This window comes from Lactuca saligna, chromosome 6 (genome assembly GCF_052625555.1).
Source record: "Lactuca saligna cultivar CGN05327 chromosome 6, ASM5262555v1, whole genome shotgun sequence".
NCBI lineage: Eukaryota > Viridiplantae > Streptophyta > Magnoliopsida > Asterales > Asteraceae > Lactuca > Lactuca saligna.
Window position 1 is genome coordinate 19,801,170 of NC_136422.1, and position 27,750 is coordinate 19,828,919.

The 27,750-nt window shown below is 33.6% G+C and overlaps 2 protein-coding genes and 1 long non-coding RNA gene across 4 annotated transcripts; 1 reads left to right on the forward strand and 2 right to left on the reverse strand.

The window, feature by feature from the left end:
• Positions 1 to 2,126: 2,126 nt before the first annotated feature.
• On the reverse strand, positions 2,127 to 3,064 carry LOC144999777 (uncharacterized). Its single transcript, XM_078958943.1, has one exon. The coding sequence runs from the start codon at positions 2,984 to 2,986 to the stop codon at positions 2,474 to 2,476; it is 513 nt and encodes a 170-aa protein (XP_078815069.1). The 5' UTR covers positions 2,987 to 3,064; the 3' UTR covers positions 2,127 to 2,473.
• An 11,962-nt stretch (positions 3,065 to 15,026) lies between these two features.
• LOC145000177 (uncharacterized) lies at positions 15,027 to 15,652 on the forward strand. The gene is made up of 3 exons (XR_013661148.1): positions 15,027 to 15,138; positions 15,264 to 15,466; positions 15,566 to 15,652. It is a non-coding gene; the product is annotated as an uncharacterized LOC145000177 (long non-coding RNA).
• Positions 15,653 to 20,961: 5,309 nt separating this feature from the next.
• On the reverse strand, positions 20,962 to 23,368 carry LOC145001264 (two-component response regulator ARR2-like). 2 transcript variants are annotated; one of them, XM_078960633.1, is made up of 6 exons: positions 22,943 to 23,368; positions 22,568 to 22,720; positions 22,081 to 22,491; positions 21,914 to 21,987; positions 21,384 to 21,818; positions 20,962 to 21,275 (listed from the first exon to the last, which is right to left on the reverse strand). In XM_078960633.1, the coding sequence occupies exons 1-6, from the start codon at positions 23,124 to 23,126 to the stop codon at positions 21,198 to 21,200; spliced, it is 1,335 nt and encodes a 444-aa protein (XP_078816759.1). In that variant the 5' UTR covers positions 23,127 to 23,368; the 3' UTR covers positions 20,962 to 21,197. The 2 variants fall into 2 exon arrangements, with proteins under 2 accessions (XP_078816759.1, XP_078816757.1); XM_078960631.1 differs by having other exon boundaries at positions 21,914 to 21,990; positions 22,943 to 23,367.
• Positions 23,369 to 27,750: the final 4,382 nt, after the last annotated feature.

Genomic DNA, 27,750 nt, shown 5'->3' on the forward strand with positions numbered 1-27,750 from the left:
TAGGTAATTTTCTGTATTAACATGACAACCAAAAAACATGATATTGTTTAATACTTACACAATCTAAGTCAAACAACCATTTAACCAACATAAGTTCATCTAATATGCATGTCCTTTTCTTGGAACTTTCTTGTTTCGCCTTCCAACTTTATCTACTCCACCTTGACCTTTGTAACTCCTTGTGTTATGCCTTAAAATTTAGCACTTGCTACATATTACTGTTAGGTACTTCCTACCGAGGCTCATACCGTGGTTGTTTACTTATCTTCATCATTTTTTCCCTTCTTCTTATTTGGTCTACCCACCTACAAATTTAAAGAAAGGTAATAAGTGTAAACCATTACATATCAATTATTGGTTGATGTTTTGGGAAAAATAATGTAGTTATATAAGTTGACATAGGCTATACGTTTCTTCTATTTATGGGATCAACCTTGAATTTTTACATTTCCATCCAAGGCATTAGCACTTATGTACCCAATCCTCACGATCACGATATTTTCCCTTATTCTCTATCTTGCCCCACATGGAAGAAAGTACATGCTTGCAGGTTATACCAGAAATGTCCAATTTCCTTCATGTGATATCCTTCAAGTTAACAACACATTAGTCCATTCATGGACCAATTACTTGATACTTACTATTTCCACTGAAAATGCTCATGAACTCCAAAACATTTCATATTCTCTTCATTATTAAATACTCTCTAATGAACTCCAAAACAAGTGATTATTGGTTTGTCACTTTTATTAATTAACTTGGAATATAAAACCTCACACAACTTGTTCAAATGAACATCATAAACTTTTCTTCTTATGTAAGAAAGTATATATTGCGATGACATACTATACTACCTAAATTGAGTAGGGAATAATATTATTACCAAAAAATGAGATAAACCCACTTTTGGGGGAAAATGACTTAAGCATTCATGTGCCTTTTCATTGAATCTTTTGAAGTCTTCCATAGCCTTCTCAAATACAGTTGCCACTTATAGCGGTAGTACACCTCCATAGATGTAGCTTCAACTCCTCCCCCTCCAATATAGTTTTGTTTTCGTGATTAATGTGTCTCATGTAAAATCTATGCTCAGAAGAAGGAAACAATTTGCCTGATGTTGGGTTGAACCCTTTATACAAGTAAGAAAGACAAATTGGGTGCATTCTATACTTCACTCGTATTCAAACATAACTTAAATCCCTTTTTGTATTCACATAAATCAGAATTACCTAAAATGTTTGATGATGCTAAACGTCACCAACATATATTTGGTTATGCGAAGGGACCCACACCCGGTATATACTCAAAATGTCACTTGAACTCAATCCGCGTAAGTTGGTTGATTCTACTTGCAATACACAACACTTATGACCTTTTAATTGTAATATTTAATATCATATTTGTACGTAATTAGAATTAAGATATCGTATCGTGGTCAAAAAGTTGATTTTATAAAATAAACACGCCCATTATATGATACGGAAAAGATAAGGAATACACAAGATCAAAAGCCATAATATATGGAATATTTTGGAGGACTTTTCAATATGCTATAAATATACAATGTGTCATAGCACCCAATATCATCAACTTTGCTTTCGGTGGACAATTTTTGTTTTATTTATATTATTGTTATTTAGATATGCTTTATGTAATTATAATTAATCAGTAGTATTTTTTTTTTATTAAATCATATGTTAACAAAGAAAAATTGCATTTTTCTAGATTAAGAAAGTATTCTAAGAATTCGGAACCATGATGACATCTTGAGATGTATGCATCTATATTAATATATACCTCCATGTTATATATATATATATATATATATATGTATGCATGTGCATAGAATTTTCCATGAGTAAAAAATAATCAAACAGAAGCACAGTCACAAACGTAATATGTATATGTGGTGCAAAACTTTATCATTTGATCTGGAAAGGTAATAATATGAGTAATTAATCTAATTTTAATTAGCTCAATCACCAACACGCATTTAAAACAATTTCTAGAATCTGCCAAAATAATTTTGACTCATGATTGAAACTACGAAAACTAAAATCCCACAGGGCCATAATTAAATATATATGCAATAACGAATAAATTCATCAAGTAAAACAAAGGGTATATAGATTGAAATGTAATAATAATTGATGATTATCATTTAATTAATTACTAATATGCTATGTAAAGTAAAGCTAAACAGACAGTAACATTACTAAAAAGAAGACATAAGATGTCAAGAATTTACAGATTACTTCACAGCAAAATAGTGCTTTTCCACTTTTAGCCATCATCATTCATCATCAAGATTCCTGGTGTAGTGCGATCACGAATTCATCTGTAAATTGATGAAAGCTTGATGGGTATTTCTGGGAATTCATCAATCTCGAATCTTGCGTAATCTTTTTGTAGATCTGTGAACTCTTGACACTTTATTCTTCACTTGAATATATATATAAATAATTTCATAAAACTAAAAGAAGAAGATTAAAATGAAGCTGAGTAAGAACAGGGTGGTAGCACCGGGAAGTGAGACGGCGGCGGAAGGTCCAGGTGGTGGAGGGCTGTAATAGTAGTAAGGGAAGTATGGCATAATTGGGTTGGGTGGTCCTGGTGTCGGGTAATTGCTGTACGGTGGTGGGTAGGTGTAGTAAGGACCCTGATCGGAGTTTGGTGGAGGTGGGTAGTAGTAGCCACTTCCACCACCACTTCCACCGGAGCTAGGGGAAGCAGGCGGTGGAGGACATTCGACTGATGTCGGTGGGGAGGGTTTGGGAATGGACGGTGGCGGTGGAGAAGGCGACGGTGGTGGCGGTGGTGGTGGAGAGAAGGTGGGTGGGCTGCATGGATTATCACAAGCAGCACACATTGTACATTCGATTTGGTATTTGGAACCAATCCATGAATTCGATTGAGCTGCAAACAATAAGTTAGATGTGATGAATATGAAGATCAAAATGTTGACTTTCTGATTCTTGACCACCATTGTTACACAGAGAGAGAGAGAGAGAGAGAGAGAGAGATATGGGAGTTCTTATGATTGAGGGGTAGTGAACATTGAACAAGTGCACTACTAAATTACCATCTTTTATTTGTGATTTAAAATTAAAATAAATATGTAAATGCATTAATGTGTTGCCCGACATAATAAATACTTTTATAATCTTTTATTCAACTTAAAAGTTATATAAAAAAAAATTAATGACTTGTTATAGAGAGATACGTAATTACGTATCTAACTTGAGATGTTAGAACATAAGTAGTTTTTAACTTCAGCTAAACAACTAACACAACGATTATATAACTAGTTAGTTTTACAAACATGTTCTAATTATTTTCGAAAATAGTTTGTGTTTTTGTGTATCTATAATGAGGTTCTCGTCAAAACATTAATCGAGGGAATTTATGACTTTCACCTGCCAGGTTTGACTAGTTTTGATAAATAAATAAAAAAATCATTTTGTTTTGTTATTCAAGTTATTTATTTACTTTTGTTAAAATAGTGTAATGTTAAAGAAATATACAAACAATAAGATTAGTTTCGATACAAGTAAGAGAATTAAGTGTACAAGAGTGATCAAAATGTATAAGATCATTTCGATCCGAGTAAGAGACAATTAAGTGTACTAATAATTAAATATTGCTATTTAATAGATAAAAATAGAAGGGGAGGGCAAAATGTAGTTCGATAGTCAACATATTTAACGGTAAAGTGAGTAAATTTGGTTCTTTTGTAGTATTTAGAAAAGCCAAATATCTTATCAACTTTTATTTTTAATTATAATTAAGAAAATAAATACATCAATTCATATGTTTTTCTATTGAAAAACCATTTTGACGTAATTATAAAAGCATGGAAAATAATCCGTGATTTGATTGATAATTGACTACATATTTAGGGAACTTTAAGGAGGATATTACATACATATTCAATTGGTTTCGGTAATTACATGTTCAACTACTCGATATTCGGCTTCGAAACTAGATCAGGAGATAATAGCTTGCCTTTTTTAGGATATGATATTATTTTCGAGAAAGACACTATCCATATGTTAATTGTCGTGAAACGGGACAAACACCCCGGGCAACGTTAATGTAAGCAGTAAGTTGAAGCACAAAGATATGAATAAAATGTAAATTGTAGTTCAAGGTTCATTTATTGTATTAGAGAATAAGTTTAAGAACCTGCATATGTAGTGGCGATGGAAAATGACTTACAAGTCCAACGAAATTTTCAAATCATTCAAAAAACCTCAATCATGTTTTGTATGTTTAAGAAAACGCAGCGAAGTTAACATTTTGTCTAAAAAACCCAACTAACTTACAATTTTGTTCAATTTTCATTAGGGCCAACCGACTAATGGAAGTCATCAAGGAGAAACAGATGATATGGCTCATTACGTGGAATTAAGTAAAAGGAAAATAACTTATAAAACCAACAAAGTATTGAAACCATTCAAAAAACCTCAATTATGTTTTGTATGTTCAAAAAAACCCAACAAAAAGGAATTGTTGGCAAATAACATGACATTATATTTAATGACACGGAATAAACAGATTAGAATAACATTTTATTTATCGATTTAGGGCTTAGAGAAGTGAAAAACAAATGACGTTTATGTATGATCTCTTGTAGTGATACTAAGAAGGAATTTGTGGATTCACAAATTCCTACTAAATTGTGCAAATTTCTTATTTGTCTTCACTTTGTAAACATTAAAATCATTTCACAAAATTGATATCCTCATTTTAATTGAGTCAACTCATTTATCTTCATTAACCTATTGTCAAAAAGGACGTTTTTTTGTTTGGTTCCTTCAAAAACAAGAACTTATTCAAATAATCAACTAAATAAATAGGAGATGGACATGATAAAGTTTTCAATTACACTTACCCATATGTTCGAACAATTCGAACAAGCCCTGAACTTTTTCTATGGATGATCATCTGTTCTAGATGTCTAAATCTGAGAAGGACGTCTACAACAACAAGGGTTTGCATCATTATATATCTTCTCTTGTAGATCTTGATTTGGATATCAACGATTGAGAGGAGGAAGAAGAAGTAAGTATTACAAGAGATCGAACACAATCTTCGTTTGTTTTTCTCTTCTCAAAACCTCGGTGGTCGAGCTTGAACAATTAACTTGGGGCCGAAAATATTATAAACTGAAATTAACATTCTTAAAAAAAACACATTGTTTTCAACATATAAACACCAAAAACACATAGAAAAAGAATTACAACTCAGCCCGATGACCTTTAATGTCTTTAAATTCATCAATTACAGACTTCGAATCAATGTTTTCAGCAATTTCTCTTTCTATGTAAATCACCAAGTTGTTTGCGACACTTATCTTTAAAATCAATCTTTATTTTCAATTTTGTTTGAAGCATAACCAAATCAAAAATCAAAACTCAAAACAATAATCAAATCAATCTTTGTTTTCAGTTTTGTTTGAAACATAACCAAATCAATTATCATTTTTTTTTCTATTCCTATTTGGTGTCCTAAATCTTACATTAAATCAAAACTGAAAGAAGACTAGAAGAACTAAACTGACAAATCATAAGTTCATAACTCATAAATTAAATTGGCAAATGACAGCCAAGTTAAAAAAAGAAACTCTAATTCCTAATTTAGAGTTTGGGCCGAGAGAATCGGAAAAAAGAGATCAAGAGAATTAGAGAAACTCAGTAATGCAGAAACAGGCAACAGCAAACAGCAGCACCAACAATCAACAATAAGAAAAGAAAGAACATGATTCGGGTCTCGAGATGACGGGATTCCATACCTGATTTCTGTGAATGGCGACTTGGTCACTTGGCGATGGCAAGAGTGAGACCAGGCGACTTGGCGAGACAACGACACAAGGCACAAGCGACTAGCGAGACAGCAACACCACGACAGCAGGCGAGATAGGCAGATAACAACACATCGAATGGCGACTTAGGCAAATAGGGATGAACTATTTTTAATTTCTTGACATTGCTTGGAGAATTCAGACTATTGGAGTCTGATGAGGAATCGGGAGGGGCCAAACCCCAAGTTTGAAGATAGCACGCCTATAACTAATTTTTTTGAACTATAATTCCTACTTCTAGCCCAAAAATCAGGGGAGGGCACTGCCCCTCCTGGCCCCATTAAATACTACGCTCCTGCCAAACCTTAAATTGATATATAAACGAAAATTCTAATATGTTTATTACATGTCATTTGCCAACTAATTGTATAACTAATGAATCTGATTATCTCTAATGAGAATCAAACAAAAACATAAGCTTGTTAGATTTTTTTTGAACAAACAAAATATGATTGACATTTTTTCAACTCTGGTCTTATAAGTCATTTTCACTAGTGGCGATTTGGAGGATATTCATGTGTTGGGGACACACAAGAAATTCTGTATTAAAAATATTTTTTATCCAAATTAAATCAAATTTATATGTAAAAAATTTCATCCCCTAGCCTGTGCTCATATGGTTCATGCATTAATAAACATACAAGTTAAATAGCATAAGTACTATAAACTTCATTGAACAACTGAGTTACCCGTATCATAAGGCGATAAAAAGGAGCCACTAAAACTGCATATGTGACTCGTATATGTCTCTACCTCCTGCGAAACCAAAAGCACAAAACAACGAACACTCACAATAGCATGCATAATTTCTCAGTGGCCCACTGCAAAACATAAAATGTCACAAAAACGACAACGTATTTCATAAAAAACAATTCCGAAGTAGGGTCCATATTTTGTAGCAACCTTATTCAATATCTAGCTATTTTGAGACACAATACGTTCTTTTAGCTATTTTTATGATAAATCTTAAAGATTACATGACCACATTTGTTATTTTCACAAATTTTTAGTACGCATTTTTTTTTTTTTTTTTTTTTTGCTAAGTTGTGAGTTGTAAGTTGTAGGAGTCGGCAAATTTTGACTCCTTATGTGTACAATGTATTCACATTGGACTACCTGTATCAATTAAGCAATCAATCCACACGTGGTAATTTTAGTCGGTGGTGTTGATAACGTTGGACAGGAGTGCCCCATAAAGAAACAAAAAAAAAAAATGAAATCGCGTTTTTTGTAAATATAATTCATGAAATCACGTTGCAATTATCGCATAATGTACTTTTTTAATTATCAATTATATATTATTATTGTTTCATTATATCATATTATGTATTTTAAATATCATTTATATATTATTATTGTTTCATTATATCACATTATGTATTTTAATTTTAATTATCATTATATATTATTATTGTTTGTAATGATTGATCTTCACACAAATGAGATGTTGGATACTATTATATTATTATTATTATTTAAAACACAGTTCATCATATCTGATTTTACTTGACACTTTATCATTTTTATCGTCAAATGAATGTGTTTTTTTTTTTCTTTATAAGTCTAATTGTCTAAATATTAAAAGCAAAAGACAAAAAAAAAAAAATTCTAAATTCGAGGAAGTCGTAAATTCCTAAAAGTGTTCAAAAAATTCCACTTTCTTGACTAAACTTCTCACACTTTTAAGTTAATTTTTGTTTTTAGATTCCGATCGCGATTATCAAAAGCAATTTTATGATTTATGTTGAAACTATTTATTCGGACACTATAGATAATTGACAAAAGTAGCCCTTAAAAGAATGAGGATAAAAAAGGAAAGGGGGAGAATTAAGAGGGTAATGACCGACCACTCAAAAAAACAACTTTCCAGGCTGTTTTGGTGAAAATATTTCAATGCATTCAACTAATTTTGTTGAATTACATTATGATCCCTTTAGTTTTTGTCAAATTCACTTATTGTCCTTGAGTTCACACTCGGATGACTCAGCCTCATCACCACTTTTATGGCAATCCAAATCCATATTACAGCTGTAAAGCTAGTCACGTGCCACGCACGATTTTAAGATTTATATAAGGATAATTAAACTAATTATTATAAAAAATAATATAATTAACAAAATGATCATATTTAGTTCTTTGGTTAAAAATAAATAATTTGTCTGAAACATAATATTATGGAGTAGTAAAGATTGTTCCAGAGTTATCTACCATACCAAAATTCAGATTTGTTGCGGATTGGTGACATTTCACATAAAGTTATTACGAACAATTGCTCTAGACTAGTTCATAATGGCTTTTTCCATACTTATTTAATATTGATTTAATTTTTATTAACACCATCATCTCTTCTTAAGAAAAATCTAATAACCCTACTCTATGTATATATATAATTGTATTCATTGTCTAATTGTCATAATGTGACATATAAGGGTTTTATCTCGTAATTTACTTTGTTATATGTATATTTTTAGATTTTTATCAATATGAGCCCGAAACAAAACATCTCAAACACCGTTTCAGATAATTCGCCGTATTCCATACGTGAATGTGTTTCACATTTGTTTTGTGTACCTGAAATATACTTTTTTGATAATTCGTCGTATTCCATACGTGAATGTGTTACACATTTGTTTTGTGTACCTGAAATATACTTTTTTACAGTACCGTACTCATAAATTAACATGTATTTGTGTCTTTTTATGTTAAAAAAGGAAACGAACACTCAAAGAAGGAATTTGAAAAAAAAAATCAATGATTAACAAAGATGAATATAAAGAAGTCGTCATGTCAAAAGATTTTTTTTATCCCGTATATTTACACTTGGTTTATAGTGCCTAACATGCCTACCAAAGTTACATATTAAGCATTCTAATCATCACTTGCAAAAGACATAAGGTACCTCACATTTTGGCCACAAAAAATTAAACACAATTCCACCAAATGAGCCTACGCAAGGTATTGAATTTAACTACATTTTTGGTTTTAGTTTAACATAATGTCCTCTGGTATAGTTTAGAGTTTATAGCTTTTATATATATATATATATATATATATATATATATATATATATATATATATATATATATATATATATATATATATATATATATATATAGGTTATTATGTGGATGTTATGTATTGTGTGGATGTAAGGTTGATTGTGGACCACTGCAACATGCTCTGCAGGAGTAAAACTGATTGTTGCAAGCTTCTACCAATCATTCGCTCTCAAGCGAAGCTGGTTCAGAGCAAACTGCACCCTCAAATGCTTTGGACATAAACAAGTGTAGAAACATCCCTTGATATCAGAGATCCATCTCATCGCAGCAATCGGATCCTGAGTCCCATCAAACGCTTCGTGTTGCTGAACTCCCGGTATAGCAACGAGTCGCCTCCCTGTGGCCTGGCAACAGCGACAGCTACGGTGGCTGCAGCAATAGCCGCCTCAGAAACTGCAACATATCGCTCGTCAAATATCTCGATCAAAGTGGTATTAATAGACCCAAACATCTCCGGAATAGCCTCTCGTATGGCTGCGTCCACCTCGTCGTGAATCATCCTGTGAATATCATTATCGCTAACTCCACTGCTCCCTGGGGTATGGCCCGTACCTACCATGATGTCTTTGAAACACAATACAAAAATCATCAGAGACTCGCTCGACTATACTCACACTCGACTACTCTTCCTTAGTTGCTCCTTAGCATCCTAAGGATTCTTACTTGGATTACCTGCAGAGTGGGTGCTTTCAGTAGTACGAGCCCAATACTACCTTCCAAACCCCACCTATAGTCACCCCAAGTCCTCCTCCTAGGATTCTAATTCACAAATACTCTATATCTCACGAATCACATACTACCTCTCAGTTACCCCTTTTAAGCGCATCTAAGTATCTCTTCCTAGATTATTTCCCGACTCAGAACTCAGCACATACTCAAGCAAATAACAGATAACACTGATCAAAAGCATCTCCTAGGCTAAGGCATCATAAATCAGGCAACTCTAGCCCTATAATATGAAATACCTAGCCTACCCTCTAGAATGCAATTCTAATAAAATATCTCATAAAAGTAAGGGTATTTTGGAAAATCATCGTTCGGGTTCTAGCTGATTGTACACACCGCTTCAACTTGTTTTTTTTTTCTTAAAACTCTTTCGTATTTTGGAAAAATTCATTTCTTTTGAAAGTTCTTCTCAAATCCTCAGTTTGAGTCCAAACACACCTGGAGGTGCATCCGGATCCCTCAAACCAAGACTCTGATACCAACTTTTCACAACGTAAACTTTCAAACCAAAATTTTCAATTTAAAAAAACACTTTTCTCAATAATAAAATCACAAAATTTCACAATGTCAAATCATCAAATCTCATATGAAAATTGTTCATATATCAAGACTCCAGGATCCTCTTAATCATAACTCAATCTCTAATGTGTGTACAATCAAGTCGGCGCCTTCCCATGATCCTTAGCAGTACCTAAAACACATAACACAAAACACGGTAAGCACAAATCTTAGTGAGTTCCCCAAAATACCACACACATCATATTAGCCACTCGAGGCTAACTCAATACGACCCTATGGTCAATGTGTTCCAGTGGAGACCCTCCGGTCCCACAACTCAGGTGGACCCTCCGGTCCTAACTCAATAAGTTCATAATAATAAGCATAAACCACATTGAAAAAATGCAGAGTATCACAATACACAAATAAGCACATAAGACATCTCAGTAACACGAAGATACCACTCATGGTAAGTATAGTGAGAAGACTCACCTCGTAAGCTCCTATTTGATCAATGCTCCTCTACCAAGCTTCTTATTCTTCAAAACACACCAAACACACACCAAAACACACACACAAAGATCGACTCTCTCTAGAAATGGGTTGGGGTTTCGAGATAGTGCTTAAAAGGGGAAATGGAGGCTGATAAGAAGAGAGCTGTAACGACGTAAATTTTCAAAAAAATTTCTTTTTTTTTTTCATTTTTAAAACATAACATATCTCATAAGTAATTTTCCAAAACTCAAATGTATCAAATGTTATCTCAGTAAAACATATCCTAGAATCTCAAATACACAGTACGTACTACTCTATCAATGTGCACAGATCATGTCAGCGCCTTCCCGCGAGCCTCGCTGGTACCTGAAACACATGTCACATAACACAGTAAGCATAAATGCTTAGTGAGTTCCCTAAAATACCACTTACAGCACATAAGCCACTCGAGGCTATAACTCGGTAGGACCCTCCGGTCAATGTGTCTCAGCGGGACCCCTCCAATCCCGTAGCTCGTTGGACCCTCCAGTCCGGTCTAGCTCGTTGGACCCTCTGGTCTGGTCTGATCGAGGACCCTCTGGCCTCATGAGTCGTTGGACCCCCTGGTCCAGTCTATATAACACATAGTATACATATAGCACAATACACACAAATCTCAGACATACACATACACATAACACATAAGACCCTTCGGTCTGCACATGGATACCACCCTAGGTAAAGTATGGTGAGAAGACTCACCTCAGGTAACTCGGATAATCTCGAATCTCGAATATTGATCTAGCCCCCGCCTAATCAAATAAATAGTTTTCATCTAATTAACAACGACTTTCAAATGCTAGATTAATCCCCCATATAATTCCTTAGAAGGGTAAAATACCATTTTACCCTTTTAAGACCCAACAACCCAATTGTTGATAAAACCCTAAAAGTTAATGAAAATCAACTCAGTCAACGGTCCAACTTTGACCAGACTCGCCGAGTGCACCCGTGGGACTCAGAAAGTTCATGGGCATCCACTGAATCCTTCTAAGGCCTCACTCGACTCGTCGAGTTCACCTTTCACTCGACGGGTTACCACTGATCCGAATCGTGGGGCAACCCGACTCGACTCGTCGAGTCCTCTCATGGACTCGGTGAGTTTCCTCCATGACAACTCCCAAATGACCTTCTAAGGTTAGATCTGTTTCTCTAACTTATAGATCTGACCTTTAAACACTCATAAGGCACATAAAGGTCCAATCTTTATGCTCATGCAACACTCATATGGCTCTATTTGATGAATTAGCCCCTAATATGACAACCAAGATCCAAAACCCCAAAGGGGCTGCATAAAGCTGGATGATTGGGAATCTCTGGACCTCCCAAGGTCCAGATCTAAGGTCTATTTCACATTAGGACTTCTCATGCTTCTTATTCCAACTTGAAAAGGGGTAAAGAAACCCTTGATTAAATAAGACTACACAGTAAAGAAGAAAAGGGCCGAATTGCTACCTCAAAGTGAAGTCTCCTTGCTTGAAAATCTCAGAACCATAACCTCCTTTGGTCCTTCTTGCTGGATCACTTCTCCTCCTAAGCAAAATCACAACAAATGGCTCAAGATGGCTCTTTCTCACTTCACACGCTCAAAAATGCTAGGGTTCTTTTCTCTGGAAAGGGTGGCCACAAATGAAGGCCATAAGGACCCTTAAATAGGGCACAAGCCCAAGGATTTAGGGTTCCTGTCAACAGCACGGACTCGTCGAGTCCACTCATTAATCCGAGTCATCATCCACAATCCTACTCGGCGAGTTAGGGCATCAACTCATTGAGTCACTCCTCATATCTCAAAATAAATAATCATAAGGTCATACCTGGGACTCCGGGTGTTACAAGGGCCTTGGGACATAAGGTGTTTAAATAGGGTGAAAACCCTAAAAATCAGGGTTTTTCCCTGGCTCACGTACGCCAATTAGCATCCTTCGAGGTATGCGTAATGTACCTCATATACGACCAACGTATGAGGTCCTTAAGCAAAATAAATGAGCAATTAATAACTAAGAAATTTACTTGAAATATCGGGCGTTACGTCTTTTGTGTTGGGATTACTTCGACCAAGTTCTTTTGGCTTTTAGATTTGGGGTGAGATGGTGGGTTGGATCTCGTAGTGTTTATCTACAACAAGAGCGACAATGTTGGTAAATAAGAGTCTGACAGAAGAACTTAATCTTTGTAGGGACCTTCGTTTAGCTATAGAGGATGTGGTGGTTCGCAAGCAAATATATGGTGTTCATATTTGAGTGTTTGGGTTCCATTTGTCGCATCTTTTTTATGCCAACGGTGTAGTGTTGTTGACAGACTGAGGCCACAAGAACTAGATGAAATTTTATAAGTGGTGATTGGTTTTTACTTGGCATCTAGTTTGAAACCACAAGTAAAAAATTTATGGTGCAGGCTTCATTAAGAAAGTTATTTCTATATCTTCTAGGGTCCTTTCATTTAAGTATCTTAGGCTAGTTATGGGGGATTCTATGAGGAGGAAGGCAGTTAGGAGTCTTTAATCAAAGTCAATCGACCACCATTAAAAATCATCTTGGCATTCTAAGTCGACAAATTAGATTTTAAATCTATTGGGAGTTTAGAGATTTCATAGATATGTCCTTTTTAAGGTGTCTATTGGGGTGATTAAAGACTTGGAAAGCTTGCAGAATAAGTTTTTTTTGGGTTGGAGTGAAGTCGAGAGAAAGATGGTGTTGGTGAAGTGGGACACAATTATGGTAGTGTTTGACACTAGAGGCTTGGGGATGGGAAACTTGGAGAGTTTTAACTTTTCTTTGCTTCAGAAACGACGATGGAGATTTTTGTCTAATGACTAATCAATTTAGGAGAAGGTAATTAAGGTGATTCGTGGAGCTAGTGGTAGTGCACAAGAAACAAGATCTAGATATTTTGGATCTATGATGTGGGCTACGATTATGGGGATCATCAATCATCTATATGATCGTAATATAGTCTCATACTCTTTTATCCCGTTTAAGCTTTGAACATCGAATATGATTTGTTTTTGGTTAGATAGTTGGTTAGGTGATCAGTCGTTCTGTCATATATTTTGGAGGTTGTTTCGTCTAGATACAGATGGTCATTGATTTGTTATGGATAGTCGAAGATATGGTGGTAAACTAGTAGGAGGTGGTTATGGAGAAGGCCGATTAGAGGTGGTGCGAAAGAGGATCAATTGGACCAATTGTTTCTGTTGGTGGGAGGCGTTGTTTATTCATGTGTTACAGATTCCTTGGTTTGGGCCCTCGATCCGGTGAATGGATTTTCTATGAATTCTATTCGACATCATATTGATGATATTCGATTGTTGGATATTGATTTCATGACTAGGTTGTACAAACTTGTGCCTAGAAAGGTTAACTTCTTTGTTTGGTGTGCTTCTCTAGATAGACTGCTAAATCGGTTGAATCTTTCCAGAAAGAGTCTTGATTTAGAGTACATTGGTTGTCTGGTATGTGGGAAGGGTTTCAAGTCCGCCAATCATATTTTGTGCTCGTGTCAACTGGTGTGCAATGTTTGGTGACTCGGTGATTTAGTGTGACTTTACCGTCTCGTCAGCGTTCTCGATTTTAGAGTGGTTGTCGTGGGTAGACGATGCAGTAATGCTTCAATGACGAAGGGAAAGAATGGAAGTTTGTGTAATTACTACGTGTTGGATGCGTTGTAGATTTAGAAACTCTACTTTGTATGATTATGGTTGCATGCTTAAATGTTAGCTCGTTGATAGCATAATTGTGTGTTCGTTTAATTGGTTTGGTAGTAGAATTTCTAAGAGTAAGGTCAATTGGATTAATTGACTTATAAACCATTTGTAATTGGTTAAGTCTAGTTATTTGCTAGACTTTTCGTTTTATTGCATATGTGTGTTACAAAAAGCCAAAAGAAAAGTCCTTCAATGTAAAATGAAACCTTAAAAACATGCATATATTTCATTAATAAAATGATCACTATGTAAAATTACTTACCTTCAACTTTTTGAACTTAAATCATGGAAAGTCATATGAGAATTTAGCTTAATATTAACGATTGTACGTTTAGATGAGAGTGGGATTTTTACAAGTCAATTTTTTCATTCAACTATAAATAACGATTCAACATTCCGAAATCCTGAATATTCATTCCTGATTGAGTGGTTATTTTATAAAGATTGAAAAATATGATCAATGTGGGCCAAGCAAAATAAAATAAATAATTAAATAATTAAATAAATAAGGGTAATTTAGTAATTGGTTTAGTAACTTCCAAAATTCCAAAAATAATGCCTATAATCATGGTATACCTAAATAAATAAGCGTTGTCCCCTATCAATTTCATTCTTCAATGTCGTACAGTCTGTAAATCATGGAATTCCCTCGTCACAAGCAACGATTTCATCTACACTCATCACAATTTAACCAAATCGATCATCGAAAACGGAAATCAAACGATATTGATCAGCTATTTCGATCGAAAAAGGAGGTATGTTGATTTTGGTTTCACAGGAAACCCTAAATTTGTATATTGTTGCCCTCTTCCATTTCCTGCTGCATTCTATTTCGATTTTGCTTAAATAATTCGAAATCAAAGGTAATTTTTTTCAACAGTGACTAGTATCGTCTTCACAAAATCGAACCATTCAACGAAATCGACGGAAAAGACGCAATCGGCGACGAAATGGACGCATCGGAGGGTGGAGCTGGCGGGAAAGTAGGAGAAGAAAAGGAGATTGGAAAAGAGGGGTTGAAGAAAAAGATCCTTAACAAAGGTGATTGTTGGGATACCCCCATTAATGGCGATGAAGTTGAAGGTAATTTCCATACATTTTCTTCAAAATCAAAACTTTCATCATTTGCATGAATTTCGATTTGGGAATTCCATAATGTAGCATTCTGATTCAATTCTATAGTTCACTATGTTGGAAGTTTACTCGATGAACTCGATCTGATTCAAGCCTCGATCGGGAGCTGCCTTTTAAGTTTAAGCTAGGGCTTGGTAAGAGTAATTCTAAGCAATTTCACACGATAATTCTTCCTTCTAAATTAGTAATCGTATTTGGAACATTACCCATGAGTCGATTTCTGCAATCTTCTTGATATTCGTTTTTGCCATTACAGGATACGTGATTCAAGGGTGGGATGATGGTATCAAGACTGAAAAAAGGCAAAAAAAAAAAAAAAATCCCTTTTTACGATTCCTCCTGCTCTTGCATATGGTGAATCTGGATCGCCTCCCACTATTCCTCCTAATGCATAAGGAGTTTTTGTCCTGCTTTGTGAAAAGCTGTGAAAACAATGAAGACGGGAGAAAAATCCCTCTTCACAGTGAAGCCACAATGTGAGATATTCTAGTAGAATGTATTGATACAGAATGTCATTGACATTGTGTTCTTAAAGAATAGAGGCATGTTAATATAATCATTGGTAAATGAATTCCAATTCTATCCGAATGGAATCACGAATTGCAATTATGTTGGAATGAAATATGAATATTTTCTCACTAATCTATTCGTTGGATTTGTTTCCACAGAAGTTGATGCTTGAAAAACGGACCACGAAATTTGAACGACGCCTCTTAACAATATTATTCTTTTAGAATGAATTACAGTCTTTGTTAGATTTTGATGTTTTTTTTTCAAGATTTGAAAGTTTTTTTTAGTTTTATTCTTTAACAATAAATGTAATTCTTAGTAATTGTTACATGTATTCTATAAGAATTAATGTAATTTTTATTTTAATTCTTAAATTGATAGTTCGACAATTTTGTTATTCTACAAAAAAAATTTGAAGTCATGATCAATAAATAGGTTCCAGAATATTTTTATTATTTTATGGTTCAAGAATATTTTTATTATTGAATATACTCATACATATTCTAGCAGAATGTCCGAATCTAAAACTTTATAATTCATAAAATAGAATTTTTAAAATTAATAGAATCTATAATTGCATAAAATATGCAAATTTCATTTATTAAATTTATATTAATTGACTAAAATACCCTTCTAGTTAGAATAGATGATATTTTTGAATTATATTTAATTCAATAATATGTAATAATCATTTACTTAAAATAAGTAATATTGATTGGCCCACATTTATGCATGCAATAACACAATAATTATTTTGAATAGAATAACCTAAGCATATATATATATATATATATATATATATATATATATATATATATATATATATATATATATATATATATATATATATATATATATATATATATATATATATATATATATATATATATAATGATTTATAAAGTTATAAGGATTGGTGTCTGTTTTATCACAATCTTTTTATCATCGTGTAGGCGTTATCATATTTGTCACACATATTCATGATCTTGCCATTTAGAATAGATGGTTTGGCGTAAGATTTTTTTCTTTTATTTAAAACTAAAATTAATTTATACAAAAACTAACTAATTTATATAAAACTTAAACTTTCATTAAAATTAAAAGACAAGTATATTTGAACATAAAAATTAGAAAAAAAAAAAGAAAAAAAAAAGACATCAAGCTTGAAATTAAATAAAACACAAGACACCTAAAAATTAAAACATAGGAAACATTAAAACATGAAAATAACACAACTTAATTCGACGTATTGATATCATTTTTCACACCCTCTCACAATTTACTAAAACTCTACAAACCAAAAATGTTTGTTACTTTCTGCATGGAAAGTTGAATAGTGTTGCCTAACATTATTTCATCATTTTCACCATTTACCGAAGCATGTTTCACTCTAAAAAACACAACTTGAAACTATACTAACATCGCGTTTGATTTTCTCCATTTGGCGAAGAGTTGATCTTTAGTTCGGTGGTGAACTTGATCTACTTCATTGTTGTATCGTTAGATGATTCTGCTCCAAAAAGAAGACTCGTTTATGATGTAGTTGCTATCTGGATCATCATTTACATCGACCCATGCACAAATCAAAACGATCTCTTCCGTTGTGGTAAAAAAATGAGCCATTTTGAGAGATGAATTTTGTGAAAGGTTATCGAATGTTCGAGAGAGATGAATGAAGAATGTTTGAAGGTGGTGAAAAATAAAGAAGAATGTTTGATATTTATATTAGATGAAGTTGGGTTTAAATTTTGAAATTTTGAAAGACATAAAAATGATTACTTTTTGAAAAAGTGGGTATTGTTTTGAAAATGGTAAAAAAAAAACAAAATGTTTTCTCTCTCATCAGCTAAAAGTTACCGAGTAAAGGTGTCGAATTCGACTGTCGAGCACACAATGCAGCGTGCGACCAGTCCAACCTTGGTCGACCTAATATTGAACGACTCTAATAATTACTTTTGTTAATATCCAAAAAAATTATATATTTCTCCACACTGATGCCATTTGATTTTTGATTGGGCTTTTTTTTTTTCCAAATTTGGTTGTTGATATCTTGATTTGCAAGATGTATTTTTTTAGCCAACTAAAAAAGCAGAATCGATGAAAAATGACATTATAGGCCTGAATCTTTTGTAGACCACCTATATAGGATGGGATTAATGGCTCTTCGACTATGGGGAGTGGACGAGCTAAGGCACTCACCAAAGGCTTGCTAGCTTCGCTAATCACCACCCGTAGCATCTCGCTAGAGTGTACGCCAACAAAGGCACGTTACATGCATAGCGAGGAGAAAGAGAAGAAATAGAGAAAAGAATGAGGCTTTGAATAACTGGGATTGGTTTTTTTTTTTCCAAAATCAAATAACACACCACCACTCCATAGTATTATGTTATGCTTATGTGGCAGGTAAAAATATGATACGACAATGCTTAGCATATGCTACCACTCCTCATCATAGCCTTATTACTTCTTATACTCATTGAGTAAACCGATACAAGTTAGTTTTTTTTTCTTATTAGATGGATATTGAAATCATGCATTGCTTGAAAGTAACAAAGTCCAATAAAAACTTAAATGGCATTAGTGTGAACTGTGAAAACATACATGGTCAAATTGCATCCAAGAGAGAGAAGCTTATAAAACTTTTGTGCATGTACAAAGCTCCAGAGGAGAAAGTAAAATAGAAATCATTTCGATATTTTATAACTAAAAGACAAACTTCAATGTTAAATGTGAATGGTATTTCATATTTTGTGTCTTTCCAAGATAAAATAGAGAAAATGATAATCCTGTGGTGGAAGGATATGGCCCAAATAAAAAATTGTCTTTTTTTTTTTTTTTTTTTTTTTTTGAAGGGTAATAGAATTTTCATGTTTTTCAAGATTTGGATTGTATTTTAATGGTGGGCTTTTGAGAAAAGAGACATTAACAAAAGAAGGCCATCGGCCCATCACCATACCGAAGGGTTGATGAAAAGGCCTGATGGGCTATAATTTAACAAAGATAGCGGTCAAATTTTACCATTTTAATTTTGAGTTTTGACGATAAACATTCCAAACAAATCAAACTATATTTCATGGATGAATGGATTTCAATTTCATTCTATATTTTTATCAACCAAATAAAATAATATATTGCAAATCTTTTAGAAAAGCCCAATAGCTATAAAAACAATCTTGTAAACAAACGCCCAATCATTTTCCTATCGACAAACCAAATCCAAAACAGAATAAGAAAATAGACTAAATTATATTTTGGTAATTGATAACTGATTTTTGAATTATATTTTTGGTCATTCATTCATAACTTTAGTCGCAAAAAAATTAAAATTCTTCTTACAACTTTTTTTATTTCTTTTTTGAGATTTTTTTGTAACATCTTGGTTCATGTTCGAGAAAATCATAATTTTGCGCTTTTAACCCATTCTACCCCAAAAGAACATCATATATTCATATGTATATTCTCTAAACATCGAAGAACCTTCATATGAGCTTTATATAAAGAGAAAAAGCACCGAGGACTGCTTTCGCCAGTGTTAAACGTTATGGCTTTCATCTTTCAACTAAAAAGTACTAATAAGTTTTAACAAATACATCCTAATTCTAAAAAACAAACACATCCTTATTGTTGGTGTTATTTTTTTAGTAGAATATATTTAGTTAGTTATTTCCATTCATTTGTGTGTCCCAAACATGACGTATCATAATACAGACTCGTATTATCCGGAAAATCTATAAGATTGATAAACAATGGTTTTATCAGTTAAGTAACAATTTTTTTTATATAACTGTGAAAACACACGAGTTGGTGTTTGTTAATATTTTTGTCAACATTGGTTGTCCAACAGTAAATATTCTCCTATATTTTTTTTACATATCTTCATACTCATCTTAAATGTTAACATGTGTCATATTATTATTAAATGATGATATGTGTTATATTTATAAAAACTATAATATTTTAATATATTTGTATGATACATGTCAATATTTAAAATGAATAGAAAGATAGATAGGAATAAATGTAGAAGGGTATTTATTTATTTTTTTAAAAGAAACATCAAAATATTGTACGTTTAAAAAAACTTGTTCTTTTATCTTTATTACAATGGGCTAAAAGGAGACGTGGGTTGATTAATGGATTGAGGGCTTTGAATCATTAAGAAACTACTTGTAATTTATCTAATACATAATGGTCAAAAAATAGGCCTTAAGTCTTATAAAATAACTTGAAAATCACCTTTTTATTATTTACTTTTGTTTAACGGATAAGATTGTTTGGAGTAATTATTGGAAACGATAATTTGACAGTTTCATACCAGTCATATTTAAACAATAAAAATTTGATTTTAAGATAAGTTGGGATTAGTCTAGTTGGCTAACATGATGTTTAACAAGGAGATCCTAGGTTCTATCCCAAGCATATACTAACCCGCCATTTAAAAAAAATGATTTTATTGGATCTTTTGGATATAAGATCACCACATACATACACTCTTTCAAATTCCATGAATGCATACTATAAATGCATCATAAATTAAGTTCCCATATAAAACTTAATTATAGATAGTTGTATCCTAAATTTAGAAGTCAATAAAATATTACACAAATAAGTATCAACTTTTCTCGTAGGACGTTACGTTTACAAGCCTCTATCTGTTCATAATATGCAAATTTCATTTTGCAAGTTTTATGTTTATGTTTATTGATTGCATCTTCATTCAATTTCTATAACAATTACATGATTGTATGTTGTTTGTTAACATACGAAAGAAACATAGATTGTCCTTTTCGAGACCCCAAATCGACCTCTTTCTCCTCATTTCTTAAACTTTTATTTCTTTATTATTTACAAGTATACACTGTATGCATCATATACAAGTTGTATTATATCACTGTTTATCTCTTGTTTGTATGCGTGTTAATTCCAATCACATATGACACAATAATCACCAACATTATATACATAACCATTAAAAAAAACACTACCAACAAAAGAAAACAATAAATTTACACTAGACCCAAAAATCGAATTTTTGCATGTTTTTACCAACAATTTGTTGCCTATAAAAACAGTCAAAAATTCAAACCCCATATATCTTAACAACACAAAAAAAGATAAAATAGTCACTAAGATAATAAAAAAATAATAATAAAAAAAAACGCCACCTCAGTTACACCGGAAGATCATCCAAACCGTGTCCGTTAAACCCAAACTCATTTTCCGGCAATCCAAACGCCTCTTGCTGTTGCTGCATATCACAAAATCCCAATTGTACAAACGTTAATGCACAAGTTACAACCATAACAAAGCAAAATATTCTAAATTGATAAATGATAAACATAAATAATAATAAAACCTGCTTAAGAATCGCAGTGAGGAGGTCATCTTGATTGAATTGCTCTGGATATTGCAAAAGGTCGTCGTTCCGGTAATTCCCAGGTTGCCGGTTTCCGTTTGACCGAGTTTGACCACCGACTGGAATCAGGATTTGATTATTATTATATGATAGCTGCTGCCGCTGTGATTGTTGCAAACCCACGAACTGTTTCGGTTCCATATTTGTTGGAATTCCATGAAGTAATTTCGGGTTTTCGAAATTGAATATGTTTCTTTGATCCATCATCGGCACAGAAATCGGAGATTTTGTGTTGTTTGATCGAGCAAGAACCGCCGATTGGAATTGGCCGCCGGTGAATGACGTCATTGACGCAAAGCCTCCATCAGGGCTGCCGAGGAACGTCGACCCCAGATGCTGGGACGAGCTGAGTCGTCGGAGATAAAGCCGGTATTTCTACACCAAATCGGAGATTGAAAATTGAAAATTGAAAATTGAAAATTTCCGATGATTAGATGAAAAATGGAGGTGATTTTGGTTTTTGAAGTTACCTGAAGATGGCTGGCGACGTTTTCTCTGGTTAGACCTGGAACGTTCATCAGCTCCAGGATTCTCTTCGGGACAGCTTCTGAATCGTTATTAGATTCGATAAATGTCTTAGAAAAAACGAAATCATGGAGATTGAATCGAGAAATTGGGTGAAGAAAAATGATCTTACTGTCGATTCCGAGCTGATTAACGGCGGCGACGAACTGTTGATGAAGCTCGACGGACCACACGACGCGAGGTTTTTTTAAAGAAGAAGATTCGTCTCGTTCTTCTGGATCAGCTTCAGCTTCATCTTCGTCATCTTTCTTCCGCTTTGAATTTTTCCAATTACGTTCTTCGTTTGCCGATGACGAATAGTCAATATCTTCTGCTACTTTTTGGTGTTGGTCAGCGGCGTCAGCGGCGGCTACGTCGGGACTTGCTTCCGGCTCGAAATCTTTCCATTCGTGCTTCCTTTTTCGTACGACATGTTGCCATATATTACGCAAAGCTTCGATACGAACAGGTTTTATGAGATAATCACAGGCGCCATGAGTAACGCCTTTCATGACCACACTGTTGCTGTCGTCGGCCGACATCACTGTAAAAATTCACCAATTGTTGAAGAAATTAAACCAGAAAAAACATGGATTTCAACTGATAAATAGGCGACTTACTGATAACGGGGAGGTCCATTTCGAGTCCGATATGTTCAAGGAGTTTGAATCCATCCATGTCCGGCATATGAACATCGCTTAGAACTATATCGTGTCCGTTTTTGTTTTCTCTCAATAACGATAAACCGATTTCGGCTCTATTACATATCGTCGCTGCAATCGAAGCACAATTCAATTAGCAATGAAAGATAAAATTCATTGAAACAAGGAGATAGTATGGCAAATTGGGCGATAAGAACCCTAGAAATCCGGTTCAATTTTGATGACATGTTTCCGAATCTGTGTGTGTTTGATCTGGTTAAGAACCCTAAATCTAACCGGATTTGTTCTATTGATTGAAGAGAGAAATTAAAAAGGGTAAAACACTGTATGTACCTTCATAATTGCAGTTTTTTAGCATCTTCTCTAAAATCATGAGACAAGTCGGGTCGTCATCAACAACAAGCACCCGGAGACCTGCCGGAAACTGGTCGGGTACAGTTCCGGCGCCGGCGCAGGCGGGTTTCCAAGAAGCACAAGTTGAACCAGCCATCATCAATCGTTTAATCGCAAGATTCATCGACAGAAAACCTCAATCAACCCAGAAATAAACATGGCTGATTAAAGTAAAAAAATTCGCAGTTGAAGAAAAGTTTAAAACACAAACGAGAGATGCTCGAAAGCTTCAATTTGTATGTGTTTGTGCTTCGGATGAGAGATTGATGATAATATGGGAATTCAAAGAAACTGTTTTGCGATTGGAAGTGTTTAAATTGAGAAGATTTGTGGTTTTTATGTTATGTGTTTGCTTCTTTTTGTTATGAAAGTCGAGTTTCCTCTTTTATGTTTTGATTTCCTTTTTAAATAATTTTGTCGATTAGTAAATGGTGGGGCCCTTCCTTTGAGTATTTGATGCAACAGCCCAAATAACCCCATGCCACCAGAAACGATATTACGTCTTACGAAAAGGATTGATTTCAATTTACATATTATTATTATTTATTTACAGTAATATATAAAAATAGCAAAAAAAAAAAAAAACAAATAATAATAATAAGAGATTAAACATCTTAACCATCAAAATCTTATGTGTTAAAATAATCTGTGATTTTCTTTATATTTTCTGTAAATTCATCATAGTGAATTATGAAATCGGTATTTGTTTTCGGCTCAAGGGTCTAAAATATATAACCTTTGAAAATAACTTTTTTACTTTCGTATTTTCAAGATGAATAAATTTTCTTTTGGCTCTCTAATAGTCTAATGGCTCAAAAAACAATATTTTTCGGGAAATTTTTATAAGTTACGTAAATATAGAACTCACTTGCCTCTCCGAAGGCATTCCCGGCAACTCATCCGGAAAAGCATCCGAAAACTCGCACACTATCGGAACCTCGACGATAGAACTCGGCCTCTCTGAAACAACCCGCGTATCCATCATGTACGCCAAAACGCCCATACAATCCTGTTGTAGACTATGTCTCGCTCTGACAGCAGAGCAGAAGGCTGAGAATTTGTGTTCATTACCACACTACTATGGTACTACCTCTTGGAAATGGTTACCTCTCCACATTATTTTTATTTTTATTTTTTGACATTAGATTAAATAAAAAAACATAATTATTAAGCATCAATAAATATTTTACAAATAAAAAAATTATATTTTACTAATAAAAACCATTACATTACTTAAAAAACATAGAAATTTAAAACCTATATTGCTTAAAAAACATAAAAACATAGAAATTTAAACCTAAATTACTAAAAAAACATAGAAATTAAATTAAAAACCTTAGAACCTAATTGCCATATTTTTCATGGACTTGTTGTTAACTTTTTAAGAATATTGTTAGATTTCCCAGATCGATATCCGATTGAGAATTTGTGTTTATAATTTGAAGATCGGTAAGTCCTATTATTTAATGACACGCTTCTTCCATTTTTTCATATTTATTTTTCGAGAAAAATTAAGTTTTTTCTATTTTTTCCAAAAGTACTTCGTTAGTACCCGCTTTTCCGGATGAAGATGCCACATGTTTCCTCCTTCCCGGTGGTCGACGAATGTGAACTTCCGATGGACCCTTCCCCTCGGTGTCGTCGTAGAGCTATCCACTCCACACCACCAATATACGTCTTTGGGGCGATGTTCACGCGTTGGAATCCTCCATACCCCAAAGCCATATGGTTATGTTTAAATGATTGTTGTTAAATTGATATGATATTTAATATCCATCTCATAAATAAAAAGTAGTGTAATATTCTTTAATATAATTTACAACCTACATTGATTGAAACCTAAGTTTAGTATGGTTCTTCTTAATAACAATATTTCTTATTTTAATTATATTTGGAACTTTGAAAGAATTCATTTCCAAATATATAATTTTGGTTGATCGATGTGTAAGCATACATATACTTGTTTCTAATTAATATTGTTTGCATTGAACACGGGTGTAAATGAAATCTAGGTATGTAACAATATATTATCATTTTATTTATTTTGACTAGGAGTCTAGGAATAATAAAATATTTGATCAACAATCATCTTTTGCTTTAAGAAATGTAATTTGATTGCTTGTTATGCACAAATTTTCAATACCAGCTATTTTTTTAAAATATTATTAAACTAAGAATATGGATTTTTTGTACATTGCTTACAAATAATTAAACATATATTCCATTGAGGATATGCATCCCCCATTATATATATATATATATATATATATATATATATATATATATATATATATATATATATATATATATATATATATATATATATATATATATATATATATATATATAATAAAGTGTTGTATTAAATGATTGTCTTGTAAAGGCATTTTACACTACAAAAAAAAATACCAATTAGTGACCAAAGCGAAATGATCACTAATAGTAGAACGATTCGTCACAAAATGATTTAGTGACGAAAATTCAAGTCGTCACTTTGCGTCACTATAGGTCCGTCACAAAACCGATTTTGTGACCATAAGTGAATATGGTCACTAAATAGTGACTAAAATATAATTGTCACTAAATTCATGACGACGCGTTTCGTCACTAAATATTATCACTAATCAAAGAAAGTCGTCACTGTTATATTCAAATAGTGACCACAAAAAAGTCACCGGTTTTCTTTACCATTTTAATGACTATAGTGACCAAAAAGTGGTCACCAAATATTTATTGTTTAGAGACCAAAAAATGTAACGCCCGCAAATTCGGGCTAGTCAAATTAGAGGCAATAGGGGTCGAAAACGACTTTTCGACAAAAGATTATTTAGAATAAATAATCTTAACCAAGTTGTAGAGTATGTTACAAGGTTTTCGTACATATAAAGAACGCCGAAATCCGAGTTATAACGAAGAAGTTATGACCCGTTGAAGTTTCGCGACGGAACCGGCACGATACTGGGAAGCGTAAATAGTGAATTTACGATAGAGCGAGATTTAGCCTTAGCGATCTAAACAAAAGTCGTAGAATATGTTAAACTAAGAATATCGATAAAAAGAATGCCCAAATTTGACTTCGTATGAGGAAGTTATGATTTTTCTAAGATTTAGCATAGTAGTGCACAGCCCGAAATCTGAATTTTAGATCGGTCGATTTTTAGCCGACAGGATCTAAATGAAAGTTGTAGTACTCGTAAATACCAACGCGTGGATATAAAGAACGTCGATAATAGAGCTCGTATGCGAAAGATATGGATGAAGCTTAGTCCCTACTTTTCGAGCGCGGCGAATTCGATACAGTTTTGTAAATCCGAGATAGAATGAGAATTAGCCAACGAGGTCTAAATGAGATTTGAAGATCTCATTAATAGGAACTCAACGGTAAAAAGACAGACAAAAATGGGGCTCGTATGCGAAAGTTATGGACGAAGCTTAGTCCCTACTTTTCGAGCGCGGCGAATTCGATACGGTTTTGTAAATCCGAGATAGAATGAGAATTAGCCAACGAGGTCCAAATGAAAGTTGAAGATCTCATTAATAGGAGCTCAACGGTAAAATGACAGACAAAAACGGAGCTCGTATGCAAAAGTTACGGACGAAGCTTGGAGACTACTTTACTATACACTTCCTATAAATACAAGGGTGAACTCCTCATATTTTCTTCACACCATAAGCCTCTCTTTCTCTCTCTAACTTCTCTCTAGCCTCCCTAAACCCCTCCCAAGTCTACGGAACCTCCCTATCACGAGAAGAAAGCCCCGGAGCGCCCGACGACTCCGAGAAGAAAAGCTTTCGGCTCGGAAACGCTGCTCCAACGAAGCCCGATTTTTAATAAAAACCCATTGTAAGTGAGTTATGCCTATACTATATTTAATATAGCTTTTATTTAATTATAGTAACATTATTAGGACCTTAAAATAATTATTTGGGCTATTATTATGAGTTATATTGAGTGTTATTTAACGCTTATATAATAGTAATAATAGCTAGACTATTAATTAGTCGTGGTTAACGTTAAAAACTAAACCCTAGTGGTATTGATACTAGGTTTTGTCGAGGAAAATTGTTTTGAGATAACGAAGTGCTGTCTGAGTTCGGAATCACCACCTAATCAGGTGAGTGCATAGTCCCTTTCATCTTACACATAGATATGAAGTATTTTATATAAACTACGTGTTATATGTGCATATTATCTGAATACTTGCTGTCTATGCTGGATGAACGTTTTATACATGTTTTAAAGGATTTAAACTGTATACGTATTTTATATATACGAATATGTTGGGTATGATGATGGGTAGATAAATGATGAGAGATAGAAGATGACGTTAGTATACATTGGCAGCTATAGACTTAGTGCCTATGGGACAAACACCGGTAGCTATGGACTTAGTACCTGTTAGACGTTGGTAGCTATGGATTTAGTACCTGTTGGGAATTGGTAGCTATGTACTTAGTACCTATTAGTTAGACGCTGGTAGCTAAGGATTTAGTACCTGTTGAACATTGGTAGCTATGGACTTAGTACCTATTAGATAAAGACTGGTAGCTATGGATTTAGTACCCGATGAATAGACTATAGCAGCTATGGAATTAGTGCTTTATGAACGAACATTGGCAGCTATGGATTTAGTGCCAGTCCTAGAACCCTGGAAGTAAGGGACTTCGGAATAAACGAATGAAGGATAGATGACTCTTAGGTTAAATCCTTAAAGAGTAAAGAAGATAATGGGGATGGGTAATTGGGT